Genomic DNA, 21,779 nt, shown 5'->3' on the forward strand with positions numbered 1-21,779 from the left:
CTGGAATTGTAGACTATGCATATGAAATTGATTGTGTTGTTGCATTTTTTTGCCATCTTCCGTCTCAGATGTCACCCTTTTCAGAGGTACATTCAGAGGTACAATGGTCAATATCAAACTAAATGTGTCTAACATTTAAATTTGTTGACCTCAAATATGATGCGGTATTTTAATAGAATACGGAAGAGGTAATTACTTTTGTAACGTGACATTTTGTTATTAGCACATATTGAATTTATGATGCATTTCCAAGACATTGTATCTGTGCTACGAATGTAACATTTTAATAGAGGTCTGCTGAAGGTGAAAGTGATTTTATTGTTTCGTAGGTGCCTCTTGCTTTGATAAAGTCATTGTTTGGGCTACTGGAATCTCAAGTGTTGTTACAGTAGAGTTGCTCTATTATTGGCTAATTCAGCATTTCATAACACTCAAGGCTATTGTTTTCTTTCTTTGTGGCTCACTATAGATGTTCATCCTCAGGTTCTCAAATTGTCATGGCTGGAATTCTACACAGCTCCCGTGAAATAAGTGGACAATCCCATGGGATATTCTAGGATCAGGTTTAACACTTGTCGGAGAGTCAGATCTCCATTTGCAGTAGTTTAAAGTCAATAGGTCATCACAGGGAATTTTGGCTTCCATCGTGCTATTTTAGAATGAACATTCTTACGTATCTGTCTTCTGACTTTTGTCTTGTCACGGTAGAGCGGTTGTTAATCAGCACTTGGTGTCAGAACTGTCTGGACACACTTAATTTGTTGCCCATGTAAGTGATAGTATTAGGCAAAGGGACATTCTTATTCTACAAAGCATTTTATTAGACTGCCGTGAACAAGTCATTTAGGTCCATCTGGTAAAAGCTTATTTTGTCAAATTTTAGGAGTATTTTGATTACGTGAGGGACTTAATTTGACCGAATTTTCACAATATTCTTGCATATTTGTCTATGGACACGATAGGCCGCTTAGTCTGGCCTCAGAGCTCACAGATATGGAGTAAAAGACAAAACTTTGATTTTTAATTACAGGGGATCTCTTTGAGTTTTATTTTGTTAGTGTTTGTCATCTAAAATCAATTATTCTTGCATTTTTATCTTCTTGCTGTCTTCTTGCTGCTCATTAATCAATGTTCACTGTCAAAACAGTCTGGAAACTTAATTTGTTGTCCATATTAGTACTCTATCTGGTTGTAAGGCTTTTCTGAATGTTTACTGCAATTAAACCGCAATGAAAATGATTCCATGAAAGTTTGTTGATATAATTGGTCTACCATTTACTAGTCGTTTACTTTCAGGCCTTAAACTCATTTAACACAAGATTAAGTGGGCGTTAAGCTTTGTAAACAGATTATAATGAATTTCGGTCCAAGCTCATTTTAACAACTTATTTTTCAATTTAAGACCCCATACAATCGTTGACAAATGCCTTTTTTCTTTACTGTCACACATTTTCTGTTGATATACTATAGTCAGCAGCTTTTGTTTAGTAGCAAACCATTTGCTATTTGCTAATGCTAGCCAGTTTCAGATGTAATGGGGAGCGACAGTCTCATTCTAGAAAGCAGTTTATTGGATAAACATTTGTTTAGGTCCCTCTAAAGTCCATTTTATTTTACTTTTGGGTTTTTGCGTATCCGCGTTTTTGTCATCTTTCAGTAGTATGCTGGAATATCATTAGCCTCAGAGCTAATAAACATGAACTAAAAGCCACAAAACTTTTTCTTTATGTAGATGAAAGTTGTGGTTACATAAGCCTATTGTGTGCATTTGCAAAATTTACATTAAACTCGTAATACAAAAGCTCATGTGAATCTAAGCCTCATGTTTCTGACATTACGCTTAAGCCAGAAGGCTCATATCCAGCATTGAGAGAAGAATCTGACCCACATTTCTGCTATGTGGGAATTCATGAATGCTGAAAACTGAAAACGCACTACAGATAAATGAAGCACATGCATTTTACGGCTGGTGATATTTTCGGCATCTCCCGCTGGTTCTGTTCTGTTATTACTTCCTCAATGAGAAACATTTGAAACATAGACAAGCAAGCTGGGTATCAAACGGACATTTCAAGCTTTATGTTGGCAATGTAATTTGTCAGCGACACACCGGTCTTAGTGATGTTTTTTTGTGATGGGAGAGTCATGCATATGTATTAACGCACAGGCTTGATTTACTGTAGCACTGAATGGAAAAGGGGGGGGGAAATAAAATCTTATATTTATAGACTGCATGCAAAACTTATTTACTTACTAAAGTGTCTATCTTTAAATTGCCTGATAGTATTTCTTACTATATTGAGTTGCTTGGCTTGTATTGCATCTTGTGTGCTAAAGGGTCTAATAATATTGTTATATTATATTATACTATTATTATTATTATTATATAGTTTTTTAATAAATCATTCATTATTCTCATGCTTACCTTGAATTTGCATGCATAATGTTTGCTTCAACTTTAACCAGTTTTAAACAATTGTGTAAACTATGTATTTTAACCTAATTATATTAATTGAAATGTGATTTTAAATGAAACATGAGCTGTATAAATCAATCCAATAGCTTAATGTTGTAATTCAAGTGCAATTTCAAAATGTGGTCACGCTAGCCAGGTGTTTTAATAGATGAATTAGTGTTTGAAACAGAAAGAGAGTGATAGTCTTTGACCGTGAACATGGTCACCTTTTAACCCCAAAAGAGAAAGTGAGTATAAAACGCTGCCAATTTTCAAGGTAGGGTGCAAACATTACTGCGTTCTGAGCTATTAAGCTCACAGAATGTCACTCAAAGGTTAATTGCAGTGACCTACACAAGAACCCTTTTTGTGGATCACTTGGAACGTGTCTCTTGAAGGAGTTTGTACCCAGTGATGAAAATTACCAGTCTCAATCGTGTTTCATGGATTGAGTGAAGTGGGATTAATCGCATGAGGCGTTCTGTTCAGAGTGAACCAGCATTTCTAGATCCTCAATACTAGCCAATGCATAACACGTCCAAAATGCAATTACCTGGGGTGGCTTTGTTGTTATGGAGATGTACTTTCTAACCACACTGCCACCCTAAGAGCTCGCTTTCTCTCCTTGTAATCCAATATTCATCTAGAAACCAAAATGACATGAGTGAGTTTTGGCCAGCAAACCTGAATTCAGGGACCACCAGCATGCCTGAATTATTTATGAACTGGAGTAGTTGTTTTAATGGCCTCGCAGTTCATTAAATCGTACTCTGCATTATTCTTTGTAAACAGATTAAAATCTAGGGAGTTGCAAGGTTGTTTTTAGGTTAAAGTGACAGCATGAGTTTGATTGATAGACCCCATGTCTTAATAATAAAATAGGAACTTGTTTTTTTATATTATTAAAATTTATATTATTATTTTATATTAATTATCCCCTTCTCTCCCAGTCCAACACTCCAATACTTCCACTGTGTTTAATATATATATATATATATATATATATATATATATATATATATATATATATATATATATATATATATATATATATATATATATATATATATATATATATATATATATATATCATTTGTTTTTTTGCAGTTCTATATTTAAGAAAATAATTATGTGAGTGCTGTTATAATGAATATTAATTATTTCTGTATATTAGTTAAATAAACTAATACAAAAATCATAGTTTATTTTAGTTTGCATATTATTTTATTTATTTTATTTTAATAAAATTAATTAAATACTTGAACTATGGCTTATTTGTTAGTTTATGATTTCATTTATTAAATAAATATAAATATACAAACTAAAATCAATAATAAAAACTACGATATAATTTAGTGTAGGATTATTTGTTAAATTAAACTAGTATAAATTAAATAAACTAAAAAATCTAAATAATATACAAACTAAAATAAAAATAAAAAAAAAAACATGCAAACTAATCACATGTGAAATACATGAACTATGGCTTTATTTATTAGTTTTAGTTTGCATATTAGTTTGTATTTATTTTTATTCATTTTAGTTTGTATTTTAGTTCTTATATTGTATATTTTTTTGTTTGTTTTATTTAATGTATAGTAGTTTAATAAATAAAATCATAAACTACTAAATGATGTTGTAGTTTGTATTATTTATTTTAGCTTGTATATTAGTTAGATTTATTGGTTTGTGTAATTTATATTCATTTAAAAAATAAAATCCCAAACTACTAAATAATACCGTAGTTAGTTTGTAGTTAGATTTATTAGTTGGTGTTTAATTTACATTTAGTTTAATGAAAACGTATTTTAGTTCGTATATTAGTTTGCATTTGTTCATCATTTGTAACATCCTAAAAACCAAGGCACCCTCAGCATATCCCTGCTAGTACACACATGGACGACAGACTTGCAGTAGTTTTACTCTATTAACCTTGACTCTAATGTTCTCAGGCACGTCAAACAAGGTTACTGCGGGCCTTGAGCTTGTAGCCTCCCAATTATGGAGTAATATTATCCAGCTCTACAGCTGCTGGCCAGTGTGTTACAAAGAGCCCCGGACAGCTGTAATGGTGCTGCGGGAGTTCAGAGCACTAGACCTCAAAATCCACTACTTAATGTGTCAATACGGGATTGTCCACCAACATGCCCATCTGCCATGTCTTCTCCAGGGGGATTCACGAAAAGACAGGCTGGCCATTGCATCAGGAGAGAAGGTATAGCAATTTGAGTTGCTTCGCTGTGGTGTGAGTATGTTAACGGAAGCTTTCAGTTGTATCTTGCTGTATGATGGATGCCACACTAACAGATTTGTAGTATCTCAACGTGCTTGAGAAATCATTAGTCTATCATTAGTTTCTTTCCAGTGTCTTCATGGGTAGTAATAATAGGTCCACAGTCTGCAAACTGCATTGAGACTTTTAGCATAAGATGCGGGGTGTTATAAACGCGTTTTAGAAGGACAGTGGCAGAAATTGCCAATTTCACTGTTCTGTGTGACAGGTGGTAAATGAAGCCTGATGTTTCTCTGCAGATGTTATAAAGATCTCATGAAATAATGTTGGTAGTGCAAAACAATTCAGACAAATGCTCTTGAAAATATCATCTCTAGAAGTGGAAGGAATCTGAGTGACTTCACTTCTAAAACTAGTGACCTACCTTCTGTACCTAGACAGTGGGTCTCATTCACTAAACATGCGTACGCACAAATTTTTGCGTGAAATGTGCGTACGGACGTTTTCACGAATAAATCATGATTCATCAAAAACTTTCGTACTAAAATTTATTCTAAATGTACGAAAAAATTCAAGAACAACTTATACCACACGTACGCAATAATCATGTACGCCCAGGGCCTTATAAGCATGTATAAAGAACCCCACATATAATTAGATATGTTATGTACAGGGTGGGTGAAAAGTAACTAGACGTTAAAATTGATAATAAAGTATAATTAGAGGTCCAATTGTATAAATAAATATATACGTATATATATAAAAAATTAGAGGTCCAAACAACAAATCACCTGATCTATGCTTATATAAACGGTGATTATTGTTTCTCACCTTGTGTTTGGAGGCATGGCACACTTGGTACTGCTTGAAGACATTGCGGCGCGTGCTCTAAGGAGAGCGCGTCTTTAGAGAGCGCACAGCAGAGCCGGCGCCAAGGGGGGCACTCGCGGGCCGTGGCCCCCCAAACGAGTTACTGTGCCTCCCCACTTTCCATCCTCTCCCCTCCTTGCTGAACGTGATCGATTTTGAAAGCGAAAGTACCGATAAAACAGCGCACATAAGAAAGCAATTGAACGCTTTAACGAGCATCAGCAACTGCACGCGATCACAGATTGCATGCTCTTCACGAATACCCCCCCCCCCCCCACACACACACACACTCAACGTGATTTGTGCCCCCCCAGAAATTTAAATGCCCCCCGATGGAGGTGCCCTGGCGCCGGCTCTGACGCACAGATATGTTTGCTGAGAGTGACGAATGGCTGTTCAGTTGCTTTTAAATAACACATTTTTTCTGGCTTCCACCTCCGACAGCAAAACCTCACGTTCATTATCGTTAAAGTTATTTTTCTTTGTCTTTTGTTTCGAAGACTCCAGATTCACTAACAGAAGAACGAGTTTAGGAACAAGCTCATGTGCGTACGTGTTGTGAATTAGGCGGAAAGTTTTCGTGAGAAGTTCAAATGTGCGTATAAATACGAAAAACGTACGCACTTATTAGTGAATTAGACCCAGTATTTTAAGGCATCATATTCATGTCAGTGCTGCCTTAAAAAAATACCTTATTTTGACCAATATTCTTTGCTTATTGCAGTCCCAGATTGCACTTGAAAAACTTGGTGGAAAAAATCTTAAGGTGGCAAATGAGAGAGAAATTTTGACTTGTGAATTGTCTTCAAAAATACCTTGCTAAAAATAGGGTATAAATACTTACACTGCCATTCAAAGATTAGCAGGCTCGTTAAGTTTTTTAAAAACATTTTTTGGAAGTCTCTTATGCTCACCACGGCTGCTAATATTGTAAAATATAATTACAATTTAAAATAGTCAAGTCACTATTATTTGTATAGCACTTTTAACAATGCAAATTGTGTCAAAGCAGCTTTACATCGGCTTGATTATAAAGCTGGGTGGCTTTATATCAGCTTTACAGTATTTAGACGGGGAAATAGTTTGTCGAAATGGTGTCATTCTCCTCTGGCCAGACAAAATCAGCAGTTTAAATCTAGGCTAAAGCAGAATCAGATTGTGCAAAGGACTCGTCTGGTTCCTGTGGTCTTGTCCCGATGGCCGTCTAGGAGACAGGGTCTTCCCTGGGGATCAGTCTCTGGGGCTCATCTAGGTGTCCTGGCTGTAGAGGTCATCTCTAGGTGCTGATCCACCATCTGATCTGGATCCGGCTGGCTCCAGTGACCATCTGACCATTTCTGTTTGAATATGTTTTAGAATGTAATTTATTTCTGTGATGGAAAATCCACAAAAACCATTATTAATCAAATTTGCTGATTTGGTGCTGAAGTATTATTATTATTATTAATGTTGAAATCAGTTGTGCTGCTTAATATTTGTATTAATATTAAGTAATATTTTTCTTCAGGATTCTTTGAAAAGAAGAAAGATCTTTTGTGACATTATACAGTCACTTTCAAACAATTTAATGCATCATTGCCGAATAAAAATATTAATTTCTTAAAAAAAAAAAAAAAAAAACTTCCTGACCTCAAACTTTTGAATAATAATATAAAATAGTAGTTTACCAAGTTTGTTATAAAGTTTTACGCATTTTAGAATACAGTGAAAATAATTTCTTATTTTTTATAATATTATTTTTTAATAATAATAATAATATTTTTTTATATATATATTTTTTATTATTTTTTTATAATAATTACCAAAAAATGGCAAGTAATATGTTGAATTGAATATGAAAATTAAGTAGAAAGACTGAAATGTTATCTTGCAAAGTGTATTTAAAATAAATCTTAGTTTATTTCACAACTCTGAAAAATCTTTTTACAGTGTAAAAGTAGCAAAACGATTTTAGTGGTTTTGAAGGTACAAATAATATTATTAGAACATGGTTTATAACAATATTATTTCAGTCCTTAATTCAGTGCGTTACTTGCCATTTCTTTGTAGTTATTTGTGAAATTGCATATATATATAGCATCAAGCTCTACTGGGGTCAATAGTGTGGTTAGTGGAGTAACATAATTACCAGTGTACAGTCTACTAAATCAGTCATTTATGTAAATAAAACATCACTAGGCAGTTCACTAGGTTTTGAAACCAAGCTAAAATGTCCATTGAGAGATTCACAAGTCACAAAGTTAAGCAGGTTTTAAAAGCTTCTAATAGCTTCGCAGCAGAAGGGACACATATCACAGACTTTTATTGCTGTTGTAAATTTTAAGAAAACTCTGTAGAGAAAATTAGCCCATGAACCTCGATTATGATAGACATCATTATAAAATTATTCTTATTACAAATATTCTCCGTTTCAGACTAGTAAATTTCAAGGCAATTTATACATCAAAAACCCTTACTATTGGTCACTGATTAACAGTGAGAGCTGTATTGGTCAGATATGGCCACAGTATTTGATGTTTTCTGCTGGAAATGAAGTCAGTCGTCATTCCTCAAGGTATTAGGGCTTTAGCTGGTTCTCCTGATCTGGATGGACAGCAAGGTGAGTCTTTGTGGATAAATGCTGTTTTATAAATTGTTGAAAAGAGTATAGGTTGACTTTGAATAGCATCTTACGACTAGCAAGTGGTTTCCAAATAGAGTTTGTCACTGGTCTTAAATGGTTCTTCACATATAGCTCACTTCACAATAGCAGTGTGTTTTTGTCTGCCAGTGGATCTTCACCAGATGCATATCATCTTCTAGAAAGGTTTATTTTATACTGGGGTGTCTTGAGAGACCTGAAATCAGATTACTGCGATGGGATCTTTTCCATCAGTCAGTTGGGATTAGATGCTGACAGACCACAGGGGACAAAGTCTGCAGATTCATGGCTTCACATCCTTTGTATCGGACTGAGCTGTTCACTTCTGGAGTCTTAATCTAAGAGTTGCTTTGTGGAAGAAAAGGCTTTGATTGAAGGGAATTACTTACTGGAGCTGCTGGAGATGGGCTTTACAGTTTTTGTGAGGTTTAAGGAGACTCTGACTGAGTTTAGGCTGGCAAAATATTAAGGTCCTAAAATGTGGCCTTTTGTTCAGTACAAATAATTTTTTGTTTACAGGGCAACACTGTATTGAAACTGCTCTTATTAAGCTTGAATTGTTTAATATTTTCAGATTATTGCAGACTTTGAACTCTCTATATTTTGTACGTTTTATATTAAAAAGTTTTTAATTAGAATTTAATCAGATTAATTACATGTACAATATTTGAGACCAGCTTCCAAATGAAGTTAATTAAACATTATGTACATTTTATTGGCATAAATGTGAAATTAGAATTTGTTTACTGTAATAATAATAATAAAAATAAAACGTTTGAGAAATTGATAATTTCCTGGCAGAAAATGACCTTTTCCGTTACATTTATGGCCATCTTTCAACTCTAAAACGCGACACAATGAATGAATATGTAATTGAAATTACAGTTTAAACACCTGTGAAAAACAAATACAGAAAATGTCCTTCATATTAACATGGTACACTGTGCTGTATTTTACAGAATACTTTGTGTTTGTTTCCATATTGTTGATCATAGTCACAGGGTTATGGTTCACTGTAATCCATTGAGTAATATTCACAATTTTTCATGTGTTTTTTTTTACTTTAAGATGTCATAAACTTGTCTTAAAAACTTGACATCAGTTCAACTTGTCTTAAAAGCCCTGAATTCTCTTCCATTTTGCTGCAGACTTTCAAAACCATGAACTTGGCATTGTAAGCTTCAGTCATTCTCAGTCGCACTTCCTTAATTTGACAAATTTGTGCAGATTTATTGCCTTGAAAGCACTTGACAATTTCTTTCCTCAAAAGTGAGTGTAGTTTAGTTTTCTTCTGGTGAACGGGTAAACCTGGCCTGATGGGAGGGCAGAGCGTTGCAGGTGAAAAGGTAAACAACTTCAGATTATCACCTTGAACGCAAGGAGAATTCACATTCTGATTTCCATTTCGTGCTATTAATATTTGATTTAGCTGGAAAGTCACGGCTATAGTGGAGTCTGGGTTCATGCTGTCAGTACTTCTAAAAAGCAAAAGCTCCCTTTTCTCCTAAATTCTCTTTTATTGCGTTACAGGCAAATAAACAAACACATTTGCATAGACTTACTGTGCCTTGGAAACCAATGCAGCTCTGTTAGGAGTTTGCTATGAACTGCATACATATTCATGTGTATATATAAACCCCTTTATGCAGATGGGCAATTTTACGTGCTGTAATTAAGAATGTCCAATCTCGCCATGATCAGACCTAAGAGAACACAACTGACTTGTAGAGAGGGAGAGAGACTGTTTCTTTGGCCCCTGGAGAGCATGGGGTGGCACTTGTGAGAGTGAACTGTAATTATGAGCTGATGCAGAACCACTAAAACGGTTTAATTGAATCTCATTAGAGAACAATAGGCTGTTTTAGTAAACACTCAAACAGGGTAGCCTACAGTAAGAACCAGTATTATCCACTGTGAACCAGATGTTGCTAGAATCATTACTAGTTGAGCTGTATCATACAATACATGGTGTGTTTTTGGAAACATTTGGTATTAATGACAATTAAAACATTTCACTCTATGAGCCACACTATAAAAATTGTAAATAAGAAATTGTTGGATTTGCGAATTCACTTTAAATTCACACTCCTAGATTGAAAGGCAGCCAGTTCTCACATTCTTTTTGCCCAGCCCTGTACCGAACAGATCCTTCCACTGGCAGTGTGCAAAGCTGCATTGTTACACAGCACTGAGGGACCAGAAACCAAATAGTTTGGATTGGATCTCCAATGAATCAAACGTAACTAAGAGTTGTCGTGACATGTTGTAGAAACCAAATGCTCAGCAAGGTGCACATATTCTCGGCCATTCTCACCGCTGTCACATATTAGCGTCTTCTGAGGTCCAACATGTAGCTGTCAACCTCACCTGCTAGACCATTAAGCACATCTGATCCTTTAGTACATGCTGGTACATCCATTTCAATTGTAAGTTTACAAAAAACACTGTTGTCCTATATTTTTATAGAATGAAGCAAATGAGACTATTGAGATACAGTAAGAATAAAAAGTATTTTATATCGAAGTTTATATTGCTTTTTTTGATAGACCCCTGAGCACTGTATGTGAGTTTTGAAATCTTATGAGGGATATATCTTTTGTTCAGTCAGAGACAGAAATTCATCCAAGGACTCCCGGCTATGATGATTTTTTTTTTTTGTATTCATTTTTTTCTTTAATAATTAAAAACATTTTGACTTATTTCATAATGTCTAATAAAAGCAAGTTCTTGGAGGAATACTTACAAAATAATTTTTTTGTTTTGTTAATATTTTAAGACTTCAACACTTTAGAATTGGATTAGCAAACCTTGTATAAATGTATAAAGAGGTGTATGATTTGAATGGTTTTTCACCATTTTTTGTTTCTTGAGCTTTTCTTTTGGACATTTTAGACCAATATATTTTTTTTCTTTTGTGGAAAATGTGTGCAGAAGTATCAGCATTAGACCGAAGTACAGGTTCAATTCTATATGTGATGAAAAGATGAACTCAATGAATCATTAATGGGCTCATAAAACAATAACCCTTAATGCATTCTCGTTTTCCACAGACATTTACTGCAGGACATAAATACACATATCGTACCTAGTGCTCTTTGAAAAGGGGTTATGGTTTCTTCTCCATGGTATTTCTTGTTTTTTTCATTTATAGTTTTATTTCTATACAAAAGTATAGTTCAGGACGGAGCACATTGCTTTTATTATACTTGCATATGCCTGTTTTTCTGGACAACTTGTGTGTATAATGGATCAGATGAGAAACTTCAAGTGGTTGTCATCTTTTATTTTGGAGACTGTCAGTTTTTTTTTTTTTTTTCCCAGCCAGGGACATTGGCAAGGGTACAGTGGCCCCATCCTTGATTATATTGCTGTGGTGACAGGCAGTTTTACAGCCCGTCTGATAGATTTAGCCATACTTTTGTGGGTGTGTTTAGACTGAACAGCCTCCCTTGTCATTCAGCTGGCCATCAAAGTGTCTCAGCAACACCCATTGTGGCCAATTCTGATTGAGCTTTGATATGAAAATAAACTCTCTTTTGCCAGACTGCTGTTCTCGCTAAATAATATAATGGTGGGAAGAGATTTTAGCTCATTGTAAGAAAGAACTTTCTGATTTCTGCTTCAGTACAAAAACATGGATGAATGTATAGATTGTCAGATCTGGTTTACATGTTCTCTTGATGAAATGGTTGGTTGTTCATCTTGAATGTAATGTAGAAATGAGGCAGCTATTGGTAGAGGTCGCTGTTGTTTGTCAACCATTGTGATCCATTATTCTTTCTTCGTCTGTTTGTTTACTAATGTTTACTTTTTTATTAATTTATTATTATTGAAAATTTACTCTCTAGTTTTAATTTCGGAATGCTAAGCAGTGTTTTTCTGTTGTTTTCATTGTTTTTTTTATCAGCATCTTGAACCGAGTTTTTCATTTTTACATGACTGTGAAATTTAAAATGTAAAAATCTAAAAATGTATCTTAGCACCCTTCAGTCTGTTCTACTCTGCTCCGCCTGTTTTTGAAAACAAGAACACATCTTATGACAAATAGCTGTTCAAAGAGAGACGTTGGGCAAAAAGCCTTTATATGGAGATGGTTTGGGTTGTATTATGCTAATTTCTAGCTGCAGGCATGTGCTCAGTTTTCTAAAATAATCCACATTCATCAATATTAGAATGAGGGTATTTATGTGCATGCATAAAACAAATATAAATAAACATAAATAAACACATTAATGTACAGTATATGCACACTTGCTTTGAATCTGGTGGAACACACATTTCTGTACATAATTATTAGTCTTATTAGTGAAGTCAGCTTGCATTTGAGCGTTAACAGTCCTTTATCTTTGTAAATACATTTAGATTTTTTCCCCCCTCACAAGTGCTTTATGGCAGATGTAACCTACTCCGCTTCACTTACAAGTCATTGAAAATAGACGTATCATTGCTGCTTAGTTCACAGCTGTGAGATGAGAATTTTGTGCCAGTGTTTTACATGGTTTGTTGAGAAATCTGGGCAGAGGCGTGTATTCGGTGTGGTGGTATTTACATGACGTCAATGTGAGAGTTGCAATTGTTTAAGAATGTGAGTGTGCAATATCAGATATGAGATACAAAGAATACTTTGACATTTCCTTGGGAAAATCCTTACTGCAGTAATGAATGGCTATTTCATAAACATGACTGGCAGATGGATTGTAGATAGCATCAGCTGAGACTTTCGAGTTACTTCCTCTGAAAAAGGCATGCTTGAGTGGATATGCAAAAACAGATAACTCTCTTTAACAAAGCTACCTTCAACTGCTCTTTGAAAATCTACTGCATTTTCGTAACATGGAGGAATTTTCCAAACTTCCCTCATTAAATATGATTGCCCTTGATGTTGAAAAGTCAGAACTTTCCAGTTTCCACTCTTTCCTTAAGTATTAAGCGCTTTTAAATCGCACATTATTTGAGTTTAAGCCTTGTTTTGTACAGTATGTTGATTGCAGACAGCCAGACCGATAATGTGCACTGATTTTGTTGCATCTGCATGTAGATAATTGTTCAACTTTTCCAGTGTTTAAACATACACTATATATATATATATATATATATATGTATGTATATATATATGTGTATATATGTGTGTGTATGTATGTGTAAAGAACAGTAAAGACAAAATTGCTCTGTTGGCTGTGGAGTCAAGACATTTGCAAATATGATTAAAAGATGAATATGAGACAAAACTACAGAATGTCACATTTTATTATTAGCCGTTTCAACACATATATGTTTTACCAAATAAAAAGAACAGCACTTTTAGAGTTCATCCCACTCATTGATGTGAGCATAAGTATTGGGACAGTTGAACATAATGCAGATGTAAAAGATTAAAAGCTATTATTTAGTTGCAGATCCCTTGTGCACAATCACAGCAGTGAGTCTGTGACCCATAGACATCACCAGACTCTTGGTCTCATCCTTTGAAATACTTTTCCCAGCCTTTAATGCAGCCAATTCCAGTTGTTGCTTGTTTAAATCGGATTTAAATCTGGAGATTGACTTGGGCAATCTAAGACTTTCAATTTCTTTGCCTGTCTGAACTGGCAGGGTGTTTTGGGTCATTGGCCTAATGCAATATGAAGCACTTCCCAATGAATCTGGTGGCACTTTCTTGAATATTGGTAGGAAAGATGGTTTTGTACCTTTCCAAATTAATTCTGCTACTGTCATCATACATTAAAGTCATCATGCATTAAAGTCATCATACATTAAGTCATTAGTAAAGTTGAGAGGTCCTGTTCCAGAGACAGCCATGCATGCCCATGCCATGACACCACCTCCACCATGCTTTACAGATGAGGCTGTATGCTTGATCATTTGCAGTTCCCTTTTTTTCTCCACATTTTTGCTTTCCCATTACTTAGATAAAGGTTCATCTTTGTCTCATTGGTCCATAAACACAGTTCCAAAACTCTTCTGGCTCACCTTTATGCTTCTTTCCAAACTCTAATTTTGCCTTTCTATTTTTGGTGCTGGTCAGAGGTTTGCATCTTGCTGTTTAGCATCTGTAATTCTGTGTCAAAGTCTCCTGAGGACAGTAGATTGTCAGAGCATCACCCCAGCTTTCTGGAAGTTGTTGGTGATTTTACAGACACGTCTTTTAAGATTCATTTTCACAGCTTTTACGATTTGTCTGTCATCAACTACTGTTGTTTTCTCAGCCGATCAGGTAGTTGTTGGTTGCTGGTGGTTTCCAAACTCTTGATTTCTCCATGCCCTTTGTTTTTGCTAGCGCTCTAACTGACTTCCTCTTTTCTTTTAGCATCCCAATTGCTTGCTTTTCTCTCAAAGTCAGCTCCTCATCTTCATCCTGGTTTGTGTGTGTCATCATCGATTGCAAGATTCAGAATGCAGAAGTAATGGATATAACTGATACGACACATTCCCTGCTTTTAATATCTGAAGAATTAATGCAACAGGACACAGCTGATCACTGTGAGGCAACTGTTCCAATACTTACGCTCACATCAGATAGAGGGATGAAACTCTAAAAGTGCTGAACTTCTTAGCTGGTAAAACATCTGTGTGTTAAATCACCCAATAATAAAATGTGACATTCTGTAGTTTTGTCTCATATTCATCTTTTAATCATATTTGTAAATGTCTTGACTCCACAGCCAACAGAGCAATTTTGTCTTTACTGTTCCAGTACTTTTGGAGGGCACTGTATATAGATGTGTGTAATATGCATATTATTAGCATAGTGCCTATTCATTAGTACTTGTAAAGGACATATTAATGCATTATTCTGTTTGACCATATTTTAGCAGCAAATTAGGAGTTTAAGAGGCAAAGGTTGCAGTTAATAAAATAAAGTGTGGCCATATTCTCACAAATTTCTAAGATCACCATTCTCACTAATTCTTACTATTAACTGTAACTTTTGCATCTTAAAGGGGTCATCGGATGCAAAATTCACTTTTAAAGTTGTTTGAACATAAATGTGTGTTGGAAGTGTGTGTACACATCCATCTAATAATGATAAAAATCCACCCAGTGGATCTCTATTTTAAAATCCTTTTTCTCAAATCAGGCTGTTCTGAGATTCCTGTCAGAATGATGTAGTTCTGCACAGGCCCCTCCCACAATAGTTGATTGATAAGTCCGTCTTACCTTAGACCCGCCCTGAGTGAGCGGAGAGCTGTCCGCCTCCGGTGCAGGGAAAGACAAGATGTCTCAGATTAAGCGATTGAGGTGTTTTGTTGTTGGATGTAATGATGAATATAGCAGTCGTCATTTACTCCTGACATCTGAGCTGCTGAGGACGCAGAAGATTAACGTTACTTTCGCTTTGAATTGAATGCGCCGATCCCCGATCTACATAAATGCATCTATGTTCGCCCGAGTCATTCATGATCCAGCTTTAGAATAAGTGAGTATAAGGGTTTTTATGAATCTTTGCAAATCACCTTTCCTAATAATGTGCTAGTTAGCCAGTTTTGCGGCTGAAGTTTAGTATGCTCCATAGATATATATACCTAGATGCCTCATTATGGACTGTTTCTATAGGCCGTGATATGTAAGCCATATGCCATTTTTGGAACGGTCTGTGAATCTTTGACAGCATTGACTGTGTGCGTCTACAACAGCAAGATATACGCTTGTATATCTTTGAATATTCATTAATTATTATGGTGAATGCGAGATGGGTCACATGTCAACGTATCTGGAGCGGTCGAGTAGGGATTCTACACATATCTATGGTCTGCTCGTCACTCCACGGAAGAGAGGGGCGGAGTCAGCAGAGCTCACTAGGATTTAAAGCAACATGGACTAGATCAGCGTGCTGAAAACAGTTGATTTTGACAGGATAAAGGTGTTTTTTACACTACCATTGAGAAATTTTAACCAAAGTATATTACAGACTTTTCATTAAGACCCTAAAGAATCTTATCAACTTGTGTAAAATGGGCATCCGATGACCCCTTTAAACTCCTAATTTGCTGCTAAAATATGGTCAAGCAGAATAAGTTCTCAGTTCCTTTATCAAGATTCATTTCTAGTCAAGAATTGTCCAAATGAGTCACAGAGTGAGTCATTTAAATGGTTCATACTGCTAAATTATGTATTTAAAACTGATTTGTGAGTCTTTTCGATTAAAACAACTAGCTCATACGAGTCATCCGTTTGTGAATCAAACTAGTTTTGCAGCATGATTGTTGTTGTCTACAAGTGGCGAGGACACTGCACATGAAATATTGTTCTGATTCTTCTATTAATCTCATAAATTGTCTGTTTATTATATTGGTAGTATTTTGTGGCACCCAGTCTTTCGGTCTCATCACACTCAATTCAGACTGCAAGGCCACAACTCTGCTAGAATGTCACTTCTTTTGCCACGGCGCTGTAGATTCAGTGTTTGTTTTGATGCTGTGTGTCATTACTCTGATTGCAAGGGTGAAAAGGCAGCAGCTGGAGAGCTGTTCCTGTGGGATCACCTGGGAAAGATGTAAGAAATTTGATTAATCTACTGTACCTCAAGACATATGGCATTATTCACAGAGAGTCACCACCCTGAGTCAATTCGTTCTAATGGCTGACTAATTTAAGTCTTTTAAAGTCAGTACCTGATATCTGAGGCCCACAGGGGTTACATGAGAACGCTTCGAACGGAATGTGCATGACGCCGTGTATCACTTGTCCGTTGAGACGCTCAGAGCATAACATGGCATGTTAGTTACACTATCCTTCAGAATATGACAGGTTATGTGTAGCATTAATTTAGAAGTCCTGAGCTATGAAAAGATGCAAATGTGTTTCAATACTTATTTAGCAGAAGAAAGAATTTTTCATATGACATACTTAAAATGTTTATTTGAAATGTAGAGTTCAGTGATATTTATGACAGACAAATTCCAATTCGTAATGAAGTAGCTCAGCATGTTTTCCTAAGTGAAAGTTTGATTCAGATAGTATCATCCTGAGCTCTACTGCTTCAAACGTTTGTAGCAGTGAATCGCTGAGCAAATGGAAACTCACAAAAAGCATTTCCTGGCATAACCCCCTTGGCATTTGTGGCCAGAGCTTGAGATATATCTCTATTACTCCACTGGATCTTGTTCCATAGGTCTTTGAAGGCCTGCCATTCAGCATATCAACAGTTCTCTCTGCTTAAAACTTGCATGCCTCTGAGATGGGTTGTGCTCATTTTAATTTAAATTTTATCTCAACCAACAGCTGAAAAAAAATATGGAAAATATTTAATGCTGCACATTAAATGAGTATTTGAGGTGTTGTAGAATGTTTATTATGTTTGTGAGTGTTTATGTCTGTAAACATCTGTGTGCTTACATTAGCCAGATTTGCACACTTTTGGATCCTTAAATCACTCTTAATAAAATACTGAATCAGCTGGCATCCAAACAAATGTATACTAAAGCTTTTCTCAGAACAAACTTTTATTATTTTAAACAAATGGTGTCAATGTGAATTTTTGTTTGCTTTTGATTTATTTTGTCTGGCTTCATTTAGTTTTGGTTTAATTTGGTTTGGTTTTGGTTGATTTTGTTTTGTTTGTTTTGGTTTTGTTCATCTGGGTTTGTTTAGGTTTTTAGGTTTACTTGGTTTCATCTGGTTTGGTTTTGTTCGGCTTCATTTGGTTCCTTCTGGTTTCATTTGTTTTCGTTCATTTTGTTTGGTTTGTCTGTTTGGATTTTTGTTTTATTTATTTTCAGTGTTTTTCTGTTTTGTTTTGAGTTGTATGAAGTCTTACAGGGGGCTGTTTCATATATCAAGTCAGGCTTATTTCAGTTAGTCTGACTTATTTTGAACCAAAACAACTGACAATAAGTCAGACTAACTAAAATAAACCGGTCTTATTTGGTAAACTTGTTTTATGAAACAGGCCCCAGGTGTCCTAGCAGAACAACGTTTCCACTAAATGTTAAATCTATTGTTTTCTAATTTGAAGCCTGTGGAAGCCTTTTATTGTTTTTGTTCTGTTCTGTTTTGTTCAGGTGTTCTAGCAACATAACCACCACATTTTCAACTTCTTGTTTTAGAATTTGAATCATATGGAAGCCCGTTTCAACCTTAAAAATTTAATTAAATTATTAAATGAATATTTGTTTTTTACTCTGAGGTAGAAACCTGGGGCCTGTTTCATAAAACAAGTTTACCAAATAAGCCAGGTTTATTTCAGTTAGTCTGTCATATTGTCAGTTGATTTGGTTCAAAATAAGTCAGACTAAATGAAGTAAGTCTAGTTTATTTGGTAAACTTTTTTTTTTTTATGAAACAGGCCCCTGCTTCCATAGATATTTTTGCAAAATGTTTTAATTGTGCTTTATTTCTTTAAAACATAATCAAAGCCTCTTGATTTAATATTTAATCTGATGTGATATTCATATATTAAGTGCTACTACGGTGTCCAAAAACTTCTTGGGAGCGCTGTGTGTGTGTGTGTGTGTGTACCTCTATATTGGGAAGAAGCCAGATTGTATTGTGACCTGGACTGTTCTGCAGCCAGGACGCGCTGTGCAGTACATAATTATCAGGCAAGGGAGCAGAGATCCCTGCGGCATTTTGACCTCATACTGGTGTGACGAGACAAAGACACAGCCCTGATTTTAACCCATCTTTCACCTCCCCGCTCGGGCTGAAATGCCCAGGGCGAGCAGAGGCTAACTATGTAGTCAGTTTCTCCATCCTCACTCCCGAGGTCGGAACAGCCTGTTGGCCTGGAGCTCAAATCTAGTCCCTCTGAAAAGGGCGAATGCAGCTGTTCTTAACTGGGGCTGCTCATGGGGAGGTGGGACAACAAAGGAAAGGTGCACTGGTTCCCTCAAGGAGTTATTAGATTGTGCTGAAAGCAGGACGGGAGTGCGCTCTCCAAAAACGCCTCTGAACAAACATTATTTAAGAGCGGTCGAGGTCTAACCTCCATCATGCTGTCCCAATGCTAGCTTCCCTTCACCTACGTTTTCACAGTACTGCAATCCTGATCAAGTGCAGATTCTTACTTGCATCTATCTTTGATGGCCTCAGCCAAAGATTAGTCGGTAAACGATAGATGTAGAAAATAATTGCTTACTGGATTGAGAACATGTTGAAAATGGAACGTTAACTTGCTGAACGCTGCAAGTATACAGTGCATACTGCCCATTTTCTTTAAATAGTGTGAAATAATAGGCATTATGCAACAATAAATGTTTTAAATTGTAGGATACAACTTTGTCACATGAAGAGTGTTGCATGTGAGTTGGGGACAAGTAATTTGACATTTTTAATTTTATTTATATTTATAATAATTTTGTGTACTTTGTCTTTTGTTCTTTTAATTTTTTATATATATATTAATCTCGTATTGGAAGCAGTTATGTTCTTTTTTAATTTTAATTTAATTGAATTTTAATTGTATTTTATTTTTTTATTTTTTATATTTTATTATTTATTTTAATTAACTTTTTTGGTTTAATGTAGTGTTTTTTTTTTTTTTTTTTTTTTTTTTTGGCTAGGATTTTATTGCTTTTATTTAATTTTTATATGTATTTCTTTTCATAATCTATTCTTTTCTGTTTTATTCTGCCTGACCAGCTGGCAGGTGTAGGCATGGTCCAAATTAGTAACCAAGCAACAGTGCTCTCTTCAAGTTTTATTGGCCATTGTAGGAATAGGAACTGCTAAAATTACATGATTAAAATATTCAAATACAATAATCTTTTTTTTTTTCTTTTTTTTAAGCCTCACAATAATCATTTTCACAAAAAAAGAGTCTCATAGTAAGCTGACGCAAAAGGAGGCTTGCCAGATTTACACATCTTATTTGTAATGATCATGTTTTATGGAAAAGGACTCCAGATTATTGTTCTCGAGCCCAAGCTTTCACTCAACTGTCTTGACAAGCCTCGCCATCATAAGAGTAAATTAGTTGCATCTCTATCCGTGAACTCAGAGGCATTTATTAAAAAAAGGGCGATCCACTCAACTGGCCCTAATATAATTCAGTATTAATAGTCTCACTCGAAAGCTTAACTAAGACAAATTGCTGTATTTTGAGGGCCAGCGTTCCCGTCTCTCCATGTACCTTCTGACTTATTTCAGAAATCTCTCTCTGTGTAGCTGCCGGTCTTGATGTGTCACACCTAACAAGAGCCGCTGTAAATTTAGCCTGTCGATACATGTCAGGCCTCATTTATCAGCCACCAATGCTCGGCCGGTTTTCCCTCCCTCACCTTCTTGTATCCCCCCCCCCCCCCCACACACACACACACACACACCTGTCCTCTCTCTTTTGCTTTTCAGCACTAGCAGTTTTGACTTTGCCTGTGGTTTTGCCTTATCTCCAATCAGATTCCCTCTCACAAAGCCCTGGCAGGCAGGTGATGGGAATTCTAATCCCGGATCCAGCAGGAAGGCTTGAGAAAATGAGTGTGTGGTTTTGTGTGTATATTTAGGGTGTGAAATTTGCAAATCATTCACTAAAAAGCACAGAAGTGAGAAAACAGATTTGTCATTTAAATGAGGCCATCTCAACACCTTGAGACACTCATTCTCGCCATCAGTGAGATAAGCCGCTGTGCTTCACTGACAGGATTTTCACTATATGATGGCTGGAGCGGTTCCCTGCTGAAATCCTAACTTGGGGGAAGTCAAACTGATACATTGTCTGCTGACTGGAAAGATTTTCCCCTAAGTTATCCTGTCAGAATGCTGTGAGGAGCTGGACTCTGTGATTAAAGTGGTTCTTGTTCTTTGTGTCTCCTCAGGGTTTGAAAGGAGATCCTGGACCTCAAGGCTTACCTGGTCTCAAAGGTGATAAAGTAAGAAGCCCTGCAAATTTGATTTCTTGTACCAACCTTTACAAACTGTAGCGCAGAGAGAGATAGAGGCAGAGTCTCTATGATCTTAGGGATGTTTTTCAGTCAGTGAGCTTTCCACAAGTTTTCTATACAGTATATAGAAAGCCACAGAGGTCTATATATGCGAGTCATACTTGCCTCAACATTTTCAAGGTTCTTTTTCTTTTTTTTTTCTTTTTTTTATTGTTTTAACATTTTAAAGTTTGAAAATGTCATTGCTAAGCTTTCTAGAGCTCATATTTTTCTCATCTCAGGCCCAGGCCATTACTATCAGAGACTCCTCCAGACCAATATTCAGATTAGCGGGCAACGGATATTGGTTTCTCAGTGGCAGATTCTGCAACCCATCCAATCATAGTGACAGCCTTGCAAAATGTCAATAGTTATTTGTTAAATCTCAAATATGACATCAGAAAGGTCAAACTACAGAATTTAAAAGAGGAAATATCTGCATAGTAGGGTTGAACAGAAAATGAGTGATGAACATGAGTTTTGACGTTCATAAGAAGCTGCATATAACACTTTTTTTTTTAGGAAAAAAGTACAAATTGAAATGATTTTATTTTTAGAATATAAATATTTATGTAAATTCTTATTTTATACAATCAATTAAAATGTAAAAGTGAATGGGGCATGCATTGGCTGATATTCTAAGTAAAAAAGTTACATGTTCAAAAGTCTGGGGTCTTTACATTTTTTTTTAAAGAAACTTTTGAAGTAGTTAAAGTTCTCATT

At 35.6% G+C, this 21,779-nt stretch overlaps 1 protein-coding gene across 1 annotated transcript in view; it reads left to right on the forward strand.

Moving 5' to 3' along the window:
* LOC306882572 (uncharacterized protein) overlaps positions 1-21,779 on the forward strand; it is a gene marked incomplete at its 3' end in the record, with an annotated part of 150,379 nt that overhangs the window by 19,573 nt on the left and 109,027 nt on the right. The window contains exon 10 of the mRNA XM_079437294.1: positions 20,952-21,005. Within this exon, the coding sequence (XP_079293420.1) occupies positions 20,952-21,005 (54 nt within the window). The remainder of the gene's footprint in view (positions 1-20,951; positions 21,006-21,779) is intronic.

This window comes from Barbus barbus (genome assembly GCF_936440315.1).
Source record: "Barbus barbus genome assembly, chromosome: 16".
Classification (NCBI taxonomy): Eukaryota; Metazoa; Chordata; class Actinopteri; order Cypriniformes; family Cyprinidae; genus Barbus; species Barbus barbus.